At 41.6% G+C, this 16,009-nt stretch overlaps 1 protein-coding gene and 1 long non-coding RNA gene across 7 annotated transcripts in view; one reads left to right on the forward strand and one right to left on the reverse strand.

The window, feature by feature from the left end:
* UBR2 (ubiquitin protein ligase E3 component n-recognin 2) overlaps positions 1-13,863 on the forward strand; it is a 125,058-nt gene extending 111,195 nt beyond the window's left edge. For all 6 annotated transcript variants that reach the window (XM_086706869.1, XM_086706871.1, XM_086706870.1 and 3 more), the window contains 7 exons: positions 693-823; positions 1,868-1,976; positions 4,343-4,399; positions 7,105-7,182; positions 8,062-8,232; positions 10,102-10,203; positions 11,666-13,863. In XM_086706869.1, the coding sequence (XP_086562995.1) occupies positions 693-823; positions 1,868-1,976; positions 4,343-4,399; positions 7,105-7,182; positions 8,062-8,232; positions 10,102-10,203; positions 11,666-11,807 (790 nt within the window). In that variant the 3' untranslated portion in view covers positions 11,808-13,863. The remainder of the gene's footprint in view (positions 1-692; positions 824-1,867; positions 1,977-4,342; positions 4,400-7,104; positions 7,183-8,061; positions 8,233-10,101; positions 10,204-11,665) is intronic.
* LOC147580952 (uncharacterized) overlaps positions 1-16,009 on the reverse strand; it is a 324,096-nt gene that overhangs the window by 199,921 nt on the left and 108,166 nt on the right. The gene's annotated exons all lie outside the window — the stretch shown is intronic.

Raw genomic sequence — 16,009 nt, forward strand, 5'->3', positions numbered from 1 at the left:
AGAAAAACCTATAGGCATAAAGATGTACACTCTGATATTGTTATATTAGCAAAGAATTTAAAGCAATTGCAGTGTTTGCTTGCAGAGGAATAATTTGCTGTAGATTATGTATTCCAGAATATTACAATTCTAAAAACAGTTATGGTTTATGATGTTCTGAAAAACAAGCTGATTTTAAATTTTATATGTTACAGTTAGAGCTATGTAAGACATAAATGAGTGTGAAAATAGTTTGCCAGAATAATAGTGTTGATAAAAGGTTCTAGAACAGTGGATAGTTTTTTATTTCACAGATATTCTGTCTATATAGCTATATTACTTTCATAAAAAATTTTTTAATGTTTATTTATTTTGAGGGAGAGCACAAGCAGGGAAGGGGCAGAGAGAAAGAGACAGAATCCTAAGCAGGTTCTCACTGTCAGCACGGAGTCAATGCAGTCCTCGATCTCACGAACATCAAGAGTCGGACGCTTAACCAACTGAGCCACCCAGGCACCCCTACTTTTATAAATTTTAATAACAGCATTGAAGGCTATAGCATTATTTATACCAGACACCCTGTAATGGGGCTGCCCACTTTTTTAAGCCTCTGTTCCACTGATGCCAAATAGCAGTTGTCCCTGTTCTCATACTGTTCCAAAACTAGAATGACCTTTTCTCATTAGGTTTCCCAATTATTTTTCTCTTTTTAGTGCCTTGAGAGAAACACCGTCTGGCTGGCATCTGTGGAGGAATGTCAGAAATGGAATCATGCCATTCCTGAAGTGTTCTGCTTTGTTTTTTCATTACTTAAATGGAGTTCCTTCCCCACCTGAAATTCAAGGTAATTTCTACTTTCTTTCAAAGTGTGAGAAAGATATGTAGTCTTTCACTCCAGCAGTTTATAATTAAGGTGCCTTATCAAAATGAAAACTTAGAACGTAGCTAATTGACTGTGGTGATGTGCACCATTATAGAATAAAAATGCATATTTATGTATAGGTCTGATTTTATTTGGATCTCAGTAAGTGTACTATTTTTGTACATTATTTTGTCCTATTTTTGTACATTTACATGTACAATACATTCGTTTGGCTTTCAGATGTTAAAATGTTCAATTTTATGTTACTTGTAACCTGGGTTCTTCAGATAATAAAAGAGGAAAACTCACAACGTCAAACATTTCTTGACTTGAAATGTGTGGCATTAATGTTCAGAATACCCCTAATTACGCATATGTGATTTTAATGTAGGAATTCTTTTGCTATTTTCAGTTGATTCCTATGTTCTGTTTTGATTCATTTCACAAAAGTGTAGTACAAAGGCAGACTTGAAGTTTATGGTCTTTGTACCTCATAGTGCCTGGCGCAGGGCCTGGGGAGCCGCACGTAAGGCTGCCCTCTCAAAGTCCATTGACCAGCAGCTTCGTCCACTGAATAGTCTAGACTTCCTAATCATTTGCAGCGATGATTAAAAACAGTGCTTAAATCCATCTCTCATGATAAAATCATCTCCTGTTTCTGCACCGCTTTCTACTTTTCCAGAGCACCCGTGTATTGTGACTGTCACTTAATGCTCACACATAACCCCAGTGAGGTAGATCGTGCTGGTCACCATTTTGCAAACGGCAAAACTGAGTTACCAAGAAATGGTGACCAGTTTGGCTTGGGAGTTGTCTGGCTCCACTCTCAGCTGTGTCATTTCCTGTGGACCCCTTCCACGTGCCCTCTTGTGAACTTCTACCAGTTATGTATCTAGTAAATTCAAACTCTTTCATTGTGCCCTTTTTTTTTTTTTTTTTTCTTTAAGCTCTGCTCTTGTTTACTCTCCTACAGGATCTACTCTTAGTTGTTATATGCATCACTCTTTTCTTCTTCTCCATTTGCAGTTTCTGGAACAAGCCATTTTGAACATTTGTGTAACTACCTTTCCCTGCCAAACAACCTCATTTGCCTTTTTCAAGAAAACAATGAGATAACAAAATTACTGATTGAAAGGTAATAATTACACACTCTTCTTCCATTAGATTCAATAGTTCTAAGGAAACAAACTTAGATTTATCACATATTACAAAATTCTCAGATAGTGAGCCTGTGTGATCGATCAGTCTGTGTGATTTATTCTATAATGATTCTATAATGATTAGGCCTTCTTAGTTAACAATTTACCTTTGTGGTTAGGTTTTTGCCAAGCTAGTGAACAGCATAAGCAGATTTGTTTAGAAGGAGAGTAGTGGTAGAAATGTTTATTTCCTTATATTAACTTACTTGTTAAGGATTCTGTCGTGTAGATTTTTGGAACTGAAAAACCTTGAGGGTTATCTAGTCCAGTACCCTCACTTTATATTCGAGAAAATTGAAGTCTAGAGAAAGTTACTTGTCAATCATGTCAAGTTAGTTAAGATGAAAATTTGGCTCTTTTACCCATAGAATGGGAAATATTGGCAAGTCATATATCTGATACAGGATTAGTATTCAGAATGTATGAATATATGGCCAGAATTCTTACATCCCAACAAAAAAAGCAACTACCCATTTTTTTAATGTTTATTTATTTTGAGAGAGAGAGAGAGCACGAGCCAGGGAGGGGCAGAGAGAAAGGGAGAGAGTCCCAAGCAGGCTCCGTACTGTCATCATGGAGCCTGACCCAAGGCTCGAACCCACAAACTGTGAGACCATGACCTGAGCCCAAATCAAGAGTTGGACACTCAACAGACTGAGCCACTCAGGTGCTCCAAAGCAACTACCCATTTAAATAGAAGCAAAGGAGTTCTCCAGAGAAGATACACAAATGGCCAATTAAGCACACAAAAACATGCTCAACAGCACTAGTCATTATGGAAACACAAAAAAGAACCACAGTGAGGTACTACTTCACACCTATTAGGATGGCTATAATCAGAAGGCAGACAACAATAACACATGTTGATTGGTGAGGATGTCAATAAATTGAAATCCGTGTGCATTGCTGATAGGAATAGAAAATAGCACAGCTGCTCTGGAAAATAATATGGCAGTTCCTCAAAGAGTTAAACATAGAATTATCATATGATCCAACAGTTTAACTTCTAGGTATATATTGCAAAAGAATTTCAAACAAAGACTCAAGTAAATACTTGTACAACCATGTTCAGAGCAGCATTATTCTTGGGAGACAAAAGGTAGAGCAGCCTAATTGTCCAACAACAGATGAGTAGGTAAATAATATGTAGTTTACATACAGTGAAATATTACTCAGCTTAAAAAGGAAGGAAATTCTGACTCCTACTACAACATGGATGAATTCATCTTAAAAACATGCTAAGTGAAAGAAGCCAGTCACAAAAGAAAAAATACTGTGTGTTTCCACTTATATGAGGTATCTACAGTAGTCAAATTCGTAGAGACAGAAAATAGAATGGTGGCTGCCAGAGGCTGGAAGAAGGGAGGAACAGGCTAGTGTTTAACAAATACAGAATTTCGGGATGCCTGGGTGGCTCAGTCAGTTAAGCGTCTGACTTCGGCTCAGATCATGATCTCGCGGTCTGTGAGTTCGAGCCCCATGTCGGGCTCTGTGCTGACAGCTCAGAGCCTGGAGCCTGTTTCAGATTCTGTGTCTCCCTCTCTCTCTGACCCTCCCCCATTCATGCTCTTGTCTCTCTCTGCCTCAAAAATAAATAAATGTTAAAAAATAAAATCAAAACAAAACAAAATAAATAAAATAACAAATAATAGAATTTCATTTGGGAAAGTTGAAAAAGTTCTGGAGATGAGGCTCCTGGGTGGCTCAGTCGATTAAGCATCCAACTCTTAATTTCCGCTGAGGTCACAGTTCATGAGTTCACACCCCTCACCAGACTCTGTGCTGACAGCATGGAGCCTACTTGGGATTCTCTGTTTTCCTCTCTCTCTGCTTATCTCTGTCTCTCTCTAAATAAGTAAATAAACATTTAAAAAAAAAGTTCTAGAGATGAATGGTAGTGATGGTTGCCCAATAATGTGAATGTACTTAATGCCATAGACTTGTACACTTAAAAATGGTTAAAATGGTAAGTTTAATGTCACGTATATTTTGCCATAATTTAAAAAGAATTTAATAGGAGTATTCTAACTCCAAATACTAAAAGGTTGTCGTTAATTCATACTGGTTTTTCCAGAGTGTCCCAAATTAGTGGGGTGATAGTTAGGCTTTTAGAAAATCACAGGTCATATTCTTCTGATTTTAGAAGTTGAAGCAAAATACGTATTCCTCCAAGCTTCTTTTGATGCAGTAGATATATTAAGGCAAGAAGGTTTATTTTTCTCTTCCTGGATTTAGAGAGGAAAAAATTCTAGTTCTAACCCTTCAAAAGTTAAGTTTTTTTTTTTTTCTATTTACTTTGAAGTTGGTGTCATCACATTGAAGTTAAAAGATATCTAGAAGGTGAAAGAGATGCTATAAGGTAAGTTAAAGATTATCAAAGATTGGGGGCGCCTGGGTGGCTCAGTCGGTTAAGCATCCAACTCTTGATTTCGGCTCAGGACATGATCTCACAGTTGGTGAGTTCAAGCCCCTCGTCGGGCTCTGTGCTCTCAGCACAGAGCCTGCTTGGGATTCTCTCTCTCTCTCTTTGCCCCTCCCTCCCTCCCTCCCTCTCTCTCTCGCTCAAAAAAAAAAGAAGATTATCAAAGACTTGGTTGGGTGGTGAGAGGTAGGCAACAAGCAGATTGTAAGTGTGCCATTCCTTTAAAATTGACCTCCCAGGGGCGCCTGGGTGGCGCAGTCGGTTAAGCGTCCGACTTCAGCCAGGTCACGATCTCGCGGTCCGTGAGTTCGAGCCCCGCGTCAGGCTCTGGGCTGATGGCTCAGAGCCTGGAGCCTGTTTCCGATTCTGTGTCTCCCTCTCTCTGCCCCTCCCCCGTTCATGCTCTGTCTCTCTCTGTCCCAAAAAATAAATAAACGTTGAAAAAAAAAAAAGAAAAATTTAAAATTGACCTCCCAGACCTTTATAAAGTGATTTCAGGAGGTAGAACATCCTGCTTTCATACTTTTTTCTTCTTAGTCTAACGAGAGTTTATAAAAGAATCAGATTTATGAGGAGCGCCTGGGTGGCTCATTCGGTTGAGCGTCCAGCTCTTGATTTCAGCTCAAGTCATGATCCCAGGGTTGTTGAGATTGGACTCTGTGCTGAGCATGAAGCCTGCTTAGGATTCTCTCTCTGTCTCTCTCTCTGTCTCTCTCTCCCCTTCTGCCCCTTTCCCCCGCTCCCATGCGTGCTTTCTCTCCCTCTCATTAAAAAAAAAAATCAGAATTATGAATATAAGTATAGTGCATTATTCTTGGCAGAAGAAACAAATAGCAAAGTTACTGTGTTTTAGAATGTTAGCTTTTTTAAAAATGTAGGTCCTGATGCACCTGAGTGGCTCAGTTGGTTGAGTGTCCAACTTCAGCTTGAGTCATCATTTCACGGTTCGCAAGTTCGAGCCCCACATCAGGCTTGCTCCTGTCAGCCTGTCGGCACAGAGCCTCTTTGGATCCTCTTTCCCCCTCTCTCTGCTCCTCCCCCACTTGCACTCTCCCAAAAACTAAATTTTAAAGTAAATAAGATAAAAATTAAAATGTAGCTCCTTTTCCAAGTTTTTGTTAGCTTTGTTTTTCCCTTGTATTATGGAAAATTTTAAACTATCCAAAAGTATGAAGAATAATATGAGGCTCCACATTCCTGTCACTCAGCTTCAGTGATTATCAAATCATGCCTTTTTTTTTTCTTCATTCACTTTTTTTAACCCCCTTCATTCCTTTTTGACATTAGCTCTATTCTGATTCCATAGTAAAGTATGCTATCCTGGGTGATGACAGATGTATTTCATCTGTTAATCTCTCCTTGGTTCTATTGTATACATCATCCATAAAAATCAGAAGGCCAGAGGAGATTGGCTGTTCTATTTCTTTGATTTTATAAATAGCCTGTCCCAAATCTAGAGATGATAGCACCCTAATTTTAATAGGTTGAGCCATGTGGAATTCTGATTGTTATAAGTCAAAAATGGTTGAATATCGCCAGTTTCATATGGTTCAACCCTACTGTCATGTGGGACAGTAGTTCTCTACTTGAAGTATGCATCATAATAACTTTGAGAACTTTTTACTCAGGCCTAGAGGTGCCTGGCTGACTCAGTCAGTAGAGCATGAGACTCTTAATCTTGGGTTCATGAGTCCAAGCCCCACATTAGGTGTAAAGATTACTTAAAAATTTTTAAATCTTAAAATAAAAATACCCAAGCTCCTACCTACTAAATCCAGTTTCTCTAAAGTTGACATGTGTGTCTCCCCAAAATTCCCCACAGGTGACTCTGGAATAAGATCTGTCTCAGTAACTCCCCTCCGGCTGTCTGTCCCTGCGGTAGGGACAGAAGGGGCAGGCCATGTCGCACAGTGTGTGCTGGGCATAGATGAGCACTGAGAGCAGGTCCTCACATACCAGTTGGATTTGGGTCTTTTACCTGAATTAACTTGTCACAGAACCAACAGGGCCGGGTATCGCTAAAGAAAGTCTGTGTTTTCTACTGCCTTCTCTCCTCCAACTCATTTCTGCCTCAAGATCACCCTTAGTAAGCATATCTTTTGTGTCTTACCCTGAATTGTATGGTTGGGCTCTCCATTACTGTGCTGTTTCCTTAGAAGCCCAGGGAGGAGTGTCTTCCCTTCCTTCTCAGAGCTCCCACATTCTCACTTTAATGGGGCAGGTACTAAGTACTGTCTGCTACCTCGATAATGTATTCTGAGCTCTTCAAGTAAAAATGTAAACCCTAGGGCCCTGTGTTATTTAAGAGGGCCTTTTTAGAGGCACCTGGCTGGCTCAGTGGGAGAGCATGGGATTCTTGATCTCGGGGTTGTGAGTTCAAACCCCATGTTGGGTGTAGAGCTTACCTAAAAAAAAAAACAAAAGATAATAATAATAAAGACACTGCATCAAAAAAAACGAGTGCCGTTTTAATTTCTGACTATGGCTTCTCATACCACTCATTGCCACCGTGGTAACACCCAGTCACCCAGATTCAGTGTTCATTTTTTTTTTTTTTTAACTAAGAGTTACCTGTCATTGTTATAATAGGACTTCTAACTTGTTTTTTATGTGTTTTGTTGGTTTGTTTTGTTTTGTTTTAGCTATCCAAGAGAATCCAACAAATTAATAGACCTTCCAGAGGATTACAGCAGCCTCATTAATCAAGCATCTAATTTCTCGTAAGTTCTGATATTCAAGTGTTGAGCCTTTCCTGCCATTGGAAGCACTCACTTCTCTACACAGAATTTAAGGGATTTTGTTGTTGTTCAGCCTCGTTTGGGTAGGGGAATTATAACGTTGGTTAGAGTTTTACCCTGCCCGACTTGTAACAGCATCATTCCAGCACGCTTCAGAATAAGATACGAGAAACGGGGCAGTGGGGGACAAATTTGTCACTACGGGTTATCTAAATAACCATTTACACTTTAATAAGAGCCCTTGGTAATGTTTTTAAATGTTTGACATAGAAGCAGTATAAATAATCCGTAGTATGAAAAATGGAACGTTACCTAGACGGTTGAAGCTGCCTTGTGTATTTCTCCCCTGGTGCTTCCTCCTCCCCTCACAGAGATCTGTCCTACCAAGGTGTTGAGCCTTCCTGTGCATGTACACGTTAGCTGCAAATGTTTATATTCCCAAACAGCATATATTTATTTCACATGTTCTAGGCTTTAAAATGGCACTCTACTGTATATACTCTACAGTTTTTGTCACTCAGCAAACTTCATAAGAGTTTTTATACATTCGACATACATAACTTACAATTCATCACTTCTCACTCTTGTGTAGTATTTCATCACAGGATAGCAGAATTTACATGTTTTTTTCTCCTATTGATTTTACTTACCGCTTCTCCAATTGTTGATAGATTATTTCCCATCCATGGTATTTGCGTGAGGTGTTCCCAATTTTAGAAATAAATTTGCCTGGGCCATAGAATATAGGCCTCTTTAGCTCTACTTAATATTGCAAAATTTTTCCAGGGTGGCTTTACCACCGTCAGCTCTTTAACCACTCTTTGTTAGAGCAATGACTTGAGCGCTTTCTGTCCCATGGAGGTGCCCCAAATCAGGTGGTGATAAGAGCAGAGCCCCCACTCTGTGCCTTGTGTGTGGAACTCTGCTGTGCTCCCAGAGCTACTGCTGTCAGACGGAACTGGAAGGGGAAGACGTGGGAGCCTGCACCGCTCACACCTACTCCTGTGGTTCTGGGGTGGGCATCTTCCTCAGGTGAGGCCCGCTGGGCGCTTTTTCCTTCGCATCTGCCGTGGTATATGAATGTTGAGGGACAGCACAAGAAACCACTGTGTTGCAAAGAATTTTGAGACTGCTGTTCTCCTGTGTTTTACTCATTCGAGGAACAGGGGAGCCTCCTCTCGTCACAGCTCATATTTGGCTCACGCTGTCTCTTTGCTGCTGCTTCCATGGTCATCCTTCCCACCTCCATGACAATTCAGTTCTGCTTTCTTTGTGCCTCGTTCGAATGTGAAACTGTCCTTGATTTTCTGCCCAAATCCAATCAGAATTACTTCCCTTGTTTCCTTATGGCTTGGGATCCATACATATCGCTGACTGATGTATATATACTGTTGACCCTTGAACAACACGGTTTGGAACTGTATGCAAGTCCACTTACATGTCAGTTTTTTTCAGTAAATACAGTACTGTAAATGTATTTTATCTTCTTTCTGAGTTTCTTCATAACTGATAACATCTTTTCTCTAGCTTGCTTTGTTATAAGAAAACAGTATATAATACATAAAACATGCAAGATGTGTGTTAATCATTGTCTATGTTATTGGTAAAGCTTCCAGTCAACAATGAACTATAAGTAGTTAAATTTTGGGGGAGTCAGAGCTTATATACAGATATTCAACTGCACGGGGAGGTTGGCACCCCTAACCACCGTGTTGTTCTCGGGTCAACGATGGTTGTATATATTAGATGATATACAGCCAATACTTATTAGTGACTACTGTGTAGTGGGCTTTGAGAATGCAGTAGTCAGCAAGACAGACAAAATCTCTGCCTTTGTGGAGCTCATTTTCTAGTGTGGGAGATAGAAAATAAACAAGGCTGATACGAATTTAGAAAGTGATACACTCAGAGGACAAAAAATAAAGCAAGGAGAGAAATATGAGATGGCAGATGAGGAGTTGGATTTTAGTTAGGGAACCGGTAGGGAACCGGGGAAGGTTCCCTGAGAAGGTGACTTTTGAATAAACACCGAAAGAAGTAGGAAGAAAACTCTAGGCAGGAATAGCAATTGCAAAATTACTGGGAAATGTGCCTGCTGTGTTCAGGAAACAGCAGTGAGGCTAGTGTCACTGGAGTAGTGTGCACAAGGGGAAGTATTGTGGGGCCTGCTATGTCCTGGTGACATACCAGAGTCAGATGGAAGCCAGTTCAGGGTTTGAAGGAGAGAAGTGACATGAGTTTGAGCTCCCCTGGGGCATAGATTATATCCGTATCTTAGGTATCTTAGTCCCCTGGTACCTGACAACTTCTTACACATGACAGGTTCTCAATAAACGTTGAATTGAGCCGAATTATTAATACACAAAAAAGGTCAGGCAAACCTCTCAAAGGGTTGGGGAGATCCATTTTTAAATAGCCCTGAGGAGAAATATAAAAGTAGCATTTTCTCTTCTCTGGCATATTTCAAAATTCTTTTGGTCATGTACAGTGTTGCGTTGTGTTTCAAGTCAACCTAATTCAGAATGTTTTTGTACATTTTTTCAATGAACAGTTTCTTCATAATAGCTGTTAAAATATCAGTCACTATTTTATGCTTAGAAGTTAATGATCTTTCTCACACTTAATTTTTTAAATGCTAGTATTATATGAGTCAGTGATTCCTAACCCAAAATGTGCCTTGCTATATTGCCTTACAATGCAATCATTACTGGTTACAATACAATCCGTTTAATTACTTTTAAAACTTGGGTGGATGTGTTGATACTTTAAGTGTCTCTGCTATAAATGCTGTTTCTTCTCTTCCAGCACTAGTGTTGTTTATTTTTATAAGACTCGAGTCCATTAGGAACTGAATCCAGACATCCGTTACTGATCTAGAATGTATAAATGGTCTCTCTACAGAGTACGGGAATGTCAGGTGCTATTTTTAGCTGGCAAAACCAAAGGCTGTTTTTATTCTCCTCCTTACCTTGATGACTATGGGGAGACTGACCAGGGACTCAGGTAAGGGCCCATGCTGGGGGGCTGGGTTGGCCCTGGGCCTCCAGAGCCTTCAGTACCTGGTGAATGTGGTAGGCCTGAGTGAGGTCTGCCTGCCAACAGCCCAGGGGCTGTAGACCTTCTGTTCTGGTGGAGGTGGACTCTTCCAAGGAGGGCACCCTGGCTGCCTCGCTCGCCATTACCTTTCCCAGCCCTTAGAATTTCATGATGGCCATCAGAATAGACAAGAGGAAAGAATAGGAGAGAGTACAACTTTTTCCATTTATCACCCCAGAGAACCGTTGAAATGGCCGTGTGGCGTCCCCAGCATCAGAACACTGTGACGATAGCCTGTTGTGACTTGTGTGGCTTTGTATGAGGAGACCCATTGTTGTTCAGGTGATATAAAAGAGCAAATCTTAATTGATGAGAGATGTGTGTGGGGCTGGCTCTCGGTAGAGCATGGAACTTGACCTCAGGGTTGTGAGTTCAAGCCCAAGTAGGGCTTGGAGCCTACTTTAAGAGAGAGAGAGAGAGAGAGAGAGAGAGAGAGAGAGAGAGATAGAGAGATGTGCTTATCTTATTAACTTAAGAGTCTGGGAACAAAGAGAACATACAAAACAAGACAACAGTATATGAGGCTTAATCACTTCTCCTCTGGCTGCTTCTATTATATCATAAGAAAATGCTAATGGCACTTCCCTCAAGCACTATAAAAGAACTTCTTTCAGACCATCTTTTCGCCCAGAGGAGGTGAAAGTCTTAACCTAGACAGAACCATCCAGCCTTGGGGCAGAGAAAATGAACGCCTGGAAACCAAAGCAAGAGAAGTAGGGGGCTGCTCCGGGCGCTCAGCTGCAAGGTTACCCGCATATGCCACCTGGTGCTGGTTCTCCTGTTGCCCCAAGGAGCGTGGGCTCGTACGATAAAGAGCCCTGGTTAGCGAGTGACAGGACCGGTGTGCTCTGAAGCAGGAGCAAAGGCCACCAGCATGAACTCACCAAAACCTTTGCTTTGGGTAAATTAGACCCAGAAATTATTCACATTTGGCTGCTTTGCTTCTTAGACTCTGGCTGAAAGACAGCACTCCAGGGAACATTTTTACCCTTGCAATTTTCCTCCCATTCCCTCCCCTGCCTCCTCCCTTCTTACTTAACATTTTAGCAGCAAAGTGGACGATGAATGGGTAGTTTTAGCTTCTCCCCCTACACTCTCCTGCCCAGGCCCACCCTCCCTTCCCTCACCCCCAGTCTGAGTTAAGTTTAGCTCGCATGCGTTTTTCCTCTTCTTTTCGGCACTTACTCCCTTCAGCTGCTCCTAGCCAGCCTTCAGAGCTAATGTGTTATTAGCCACGGTCTCGTGCAGAACAGGAATTTTGCAGAGGATCTTAAACCAGTACTCATAACTGTTCCTAAATCAGGAAAGGTTGGGGTGTAATAGATGAATAAACAGAATGCATCCTGAGTGACGTGCGTCTTCCTTCTAGACGGGGAAATCCTTTACACTTGTGCAAAGAGCGATTTAAGAAGATTCAGAAGCTTTGGCACCAACACAGTATCACGGAGGAAATTGGACATGCACAGGAAGCAAATCAGACACTGGTTGGCATCGACTGGCAGCATTTATAATTACTTCACTACCAAAAACAGAAACTTGGAGTTTTATAACCCAGTTGGCTTTTCAAGAAAGAGAATAGGAAATAAATTCTACTGAATTTGGAAATCAATTCTTTATTTAAGCTTTCCTTCCTAGTTTTGTTTTCATAGTTTCTGGCTCCAGGGACTGATGAAAATCACCTTCCATCAGCGGATTTTCTTGCACTGTTTGCTGTGTCCCTCAAACGTAACTGCTTGAGTTTTAGGATCCAGCGAGAAGCACTCTCTTCCCCAGCTGGGCACGACCCTTTGTGGGCATGTGACTGTGTTTGACCATTCCCAGTAGTCTGAGCCATGTTACATTACTGATCACGAGGAACTCCAGGCCTGAAGCTGATGCGACAGCAGCAGGAAAAAGTCTCTTTGGTCTCTTGGGGTCACACTTCTTGGTCCCTTTCAGTGACTCTCAACACTGGGATTGGGTCGCTGTCCCCTCCGCTGACGGGACCCTACCTCTAAGAGCAAAGCAGTGGATCTTGAAAGCGGCAATCCCTTGTCTCCATCGCTGTGAGCGGGTTGGGGCATGTGTGCACCTGTGGGACGAAGGGGAGAGGCATTTGCTTCATATGCTGGGTGGTTTTCAGGGCTATAGAAGTTGGGTTTTTTTGTTACATGGTTTTTTGGTTTTTGTTTTTTGTTTTTGGCAAGACTTTTGGCTTTGAGAGAAAAACTCATTTTAAAGGGCTTTTTGAAACCTTAGAGTATCCTAATTTTTCAGACAATATATCCCCATTTCTAAGACTAAACCGAGAGATTGTATGCATCCTGAATCAAACACTAGGAGAAAAAATTAGAACTCGGTGTTTTGAGGTTTCCCTACCCCTTCCAGCATTTCCTGGAATAGATGAACTGCTGTTTACCTGCTGGCTCACTTAGTACATTCCTGGGACAGCCTGTGTGCCCAGGCTTTTTATTATTTTTAAACATTATTGTTCTTACTAAGAGGTGCCTTCCCAGAATGATAGCCACTTAGTAAAATAGCTTTTAACTCTTATATACTACACAGCCACTCTCGTTTGATACATGTGTGCTGAGAGCTTGAATACCCACGGAGAGTGATGGCAGATTTAGTGGAGGAATACATTCTGAGCCTCTCCGAGGTGGGGCTAAGGGACAAATGAATCATAAGAGGGTCTTGGATTTTTTTAGCCAATGAAAGTAACCCTTTCACTCAGTCCGTTTTGAATTGCATCTGAAAGTTCTGTTCCACTCAGCTTTGCATACACTGCAGTAAACCCAGGAGGAAGATCAGGATTCCAGACTTCAGGCTAAAATAAGTGGGAATGCAGAAGCCACATTCACTGCTTCTTCCACAGTAGTGTGTGACAGGAACCCATCCTCTGAAAGGATGACCTTAACCCTTTTTGCTTGGGACTGGCTCACCCAGCTGAGAGGAGGACCAACAGGAAGAAAATCCAACTTAGGACCCAGCACTCTCCCCCGTTTTCTGGCCTTCTGTTCATAAGATCTGAGGCTGTGGATGGCACAATGATTTTAATGTTTATTTTGGCCTTTTTCACATCCCCGTTCCTTTAGCGTTAAGTCCAGCTTCTTTTGGCTTTTCTCCATATCTTCACCAAGCTTAAAGTAAGTCCAGGTTCCCTCTCTGTAAATGGATTATAAACATTTTTACCAAATCATAACAATACTCTGGCTTTCAGGAATGACTTCATAGAAGTCTGTTGTTAGCAGAGGGTGTCCCTGGATTTCATTCTTTGAGAATATCAGGGAGTCTGATGAATTTACATGAAACAGCAACACACGCACCCTTCCAGTTTCTGGTGTGTGCATCATTGAGCTAATTGTCTTCCCTACCTAATGAATCATCTTAGTTTTTATGATTTTTTCCGCATGTATTATGTTTATTGTAGAAATGTTTATATAACATCCTTTCCATATCAGGGAAAATCATATCTGTTTAATAAATTGGCCATAACTTTAATATCTGTGGACATCTTGTAAAATTTGGAATGTATCATATGTAAAAAGTTTAAAGATATCCAAATAAATGCTTTAGGTGTTGACATTACTTTGAGTCTGCCTACATTTTCTTTGTTTTGTTTCGCACACTTAAATGCCATGGAAATGTTCCCCATGTCACCTTGCTACAAATAAAGTGGAACATCTGTATTAGCTTGAAAATTAAGAGGCTTATATTATTAGTGTCAATTATGGCCATTAGCCAAACCAACTTGACCTTACCAGAGAAAGCTGGATCATCATTTCAGCTGATTAAGCTTCATATTCATTGGCTGCAACAGCTCGTGAACTTCTGAACCATTTTGAACCTCGAATCACTGGGGAAACAGAGCACTCAAAGTCTCTTCCAGCAATATGACCTGTCTTTAGGTTTATACTCTTCTTGCTCTTTCTTCCCTGGTAATCTTCAGGTCCTTGTTCTTACACACTCCCCAGACATTCTCTGCTTATGAGAGACACGTGGAGGAAGGAAGCTATGTCCTTAATTTGCAGGAGAGTCATTGCCTACAAGAACTCTGCTGTGCTTTTCAAAATCCTCTTAAAACAGAAGGCATAAACTAAGAAAGCAAGGTTTCCATGTGTTCTCCCTGTCTTCTAGCTTTTTTTTTTTTTCAACGTTTATTTATTTTTGGGACAGAGAGAGACAGAGCATGAACGGGGGAGGGGCAGAGAGAGAGGGAGACACAGAATCGGAAACAGGCTCCAGGCTCTGAGCCATCAGCCCAGAGCCCGACGCGGGGCTCGAACTCACGGACCGCAAGATCGTGACCTGGCTGAAGTCGGACGCTTAACCGACTGCGCCACCCAGGCGCCCCTCTGTCTTCTAGCTTTTAATGCTGCTCCCAGCTTACTCTCTTCCCTGGTCCAAATGTCAGCAGTTCCAAGGGTCATTAAGCCCTCTGACACACTCCTTGCTCTGTCCTTATTCTTGTTTTTTTTAAGTCAAGTGTATTAAGGTATTTTACAAATAGTAAAATTCATCCTCTTTAATGGACATTTTTATGTATTTTAACAAAGGCATACAACTACTGCTATCAAACAGAACAGTTTTGTCTGCCCAGGACATTCCCTCAAACCCCTTTTGTGGTCACCTTCTTCCCCGGTCCTGACCCCCAGACAACCACTAATCTTCCTGTCCCTTTGTTTTGCCTCTTCCAGAATGTCCTATAAATATGTATCACATGTAGCCTTTTGAGCCTGGCTTTTCTAAGAAGACTAATGCATTGGAGAGTCATCCGTGTTCCTTATGGTTGCTGAGCAGTGTTCCACTGTGCAGCTGTTTATGCAGTTATCAGGTGTGAAGGACATTTGGGCGGTTTATGGTGATTATGAAAAAAATGAAAACGTTATTGTGCAGGTTTTTGTGTGAAACTACGTTTCCATTCCCCTTGGGTAAATAGCTAGGAATTTTCTCCTTCTATCTTAACCTGCTGTATTCCATCTTTGCACAACATTCTCTAACTTTGCTGTTTATATTCATCCTCTGTTTGGGAGGACAAAACACCATCAGAAGTTAAAAGACTGATGTTTCCCCCTCCTTCAAGCAAATCTCCTGTCCACTGAGGACCAGGAAGTCATCCCTCTCTCCCTGGTCTTCCATACCATTCGCCCCCGCATTCCTGTCCCTAACACGGTGCTGCTGGCTGGCCACCCTGTCATCGGGAGCCGTGTCCTCCTCTAGTAGCAAGTCAGAGACTCAAGTTGTCTTGGTCTCCCTTCCCTCCCGCACTCGGCCCCGCTCCTGGCTAAGCTGCAAACCTGCTGGCCTAGCATTACAGGTGCCGGACAAGGAGGGGGGCAGGGGAGCAGGGGAGCGTGCCGAGCAAGCACCTAATCTTATTAACCTATGTTGAGGTTACTTGGGGTTTATTTGCTGGTGGTTCGGTCCTGGGCTTGAACGTGTTGCAAGAAGCTATGGGTTCTTGAACTGAAGCCACAGATTCCAGCACACTTGTCTTCCTAAATGTTCAAAATAAGCAGCTAGTACCTACTTCTTCACTCTGGAGAAAGTGTTTTAAAAGTGGAAAAGACCTAATGTGCTGTCTTACCTCTCACCCTGCCCCAAGGAAGGCCTGCCAGACTTGAAAACCTGGTTGAGTCCCCTGGGAGAAATGAATTTATACTGGTCCCAGGAAAGCCTGAGGTCAGGCTTTAACAATAATCATGTGATAACATACAGTTGAATAGGCTAAGAC

Source organism: Puma concolor, chromosome B2 (genome assembly GCF_028749965.1).
Source record: "Puma concolor isolate L17-30 chromosome B2, mPumCon1.1.hap2, whole genome shotgun sequence".
Lineage (NCBI taxonomy): Eukaryota > Metazoa > Chordata > Mammalia > Carnivora > Felidae > Puma > Puma concolor.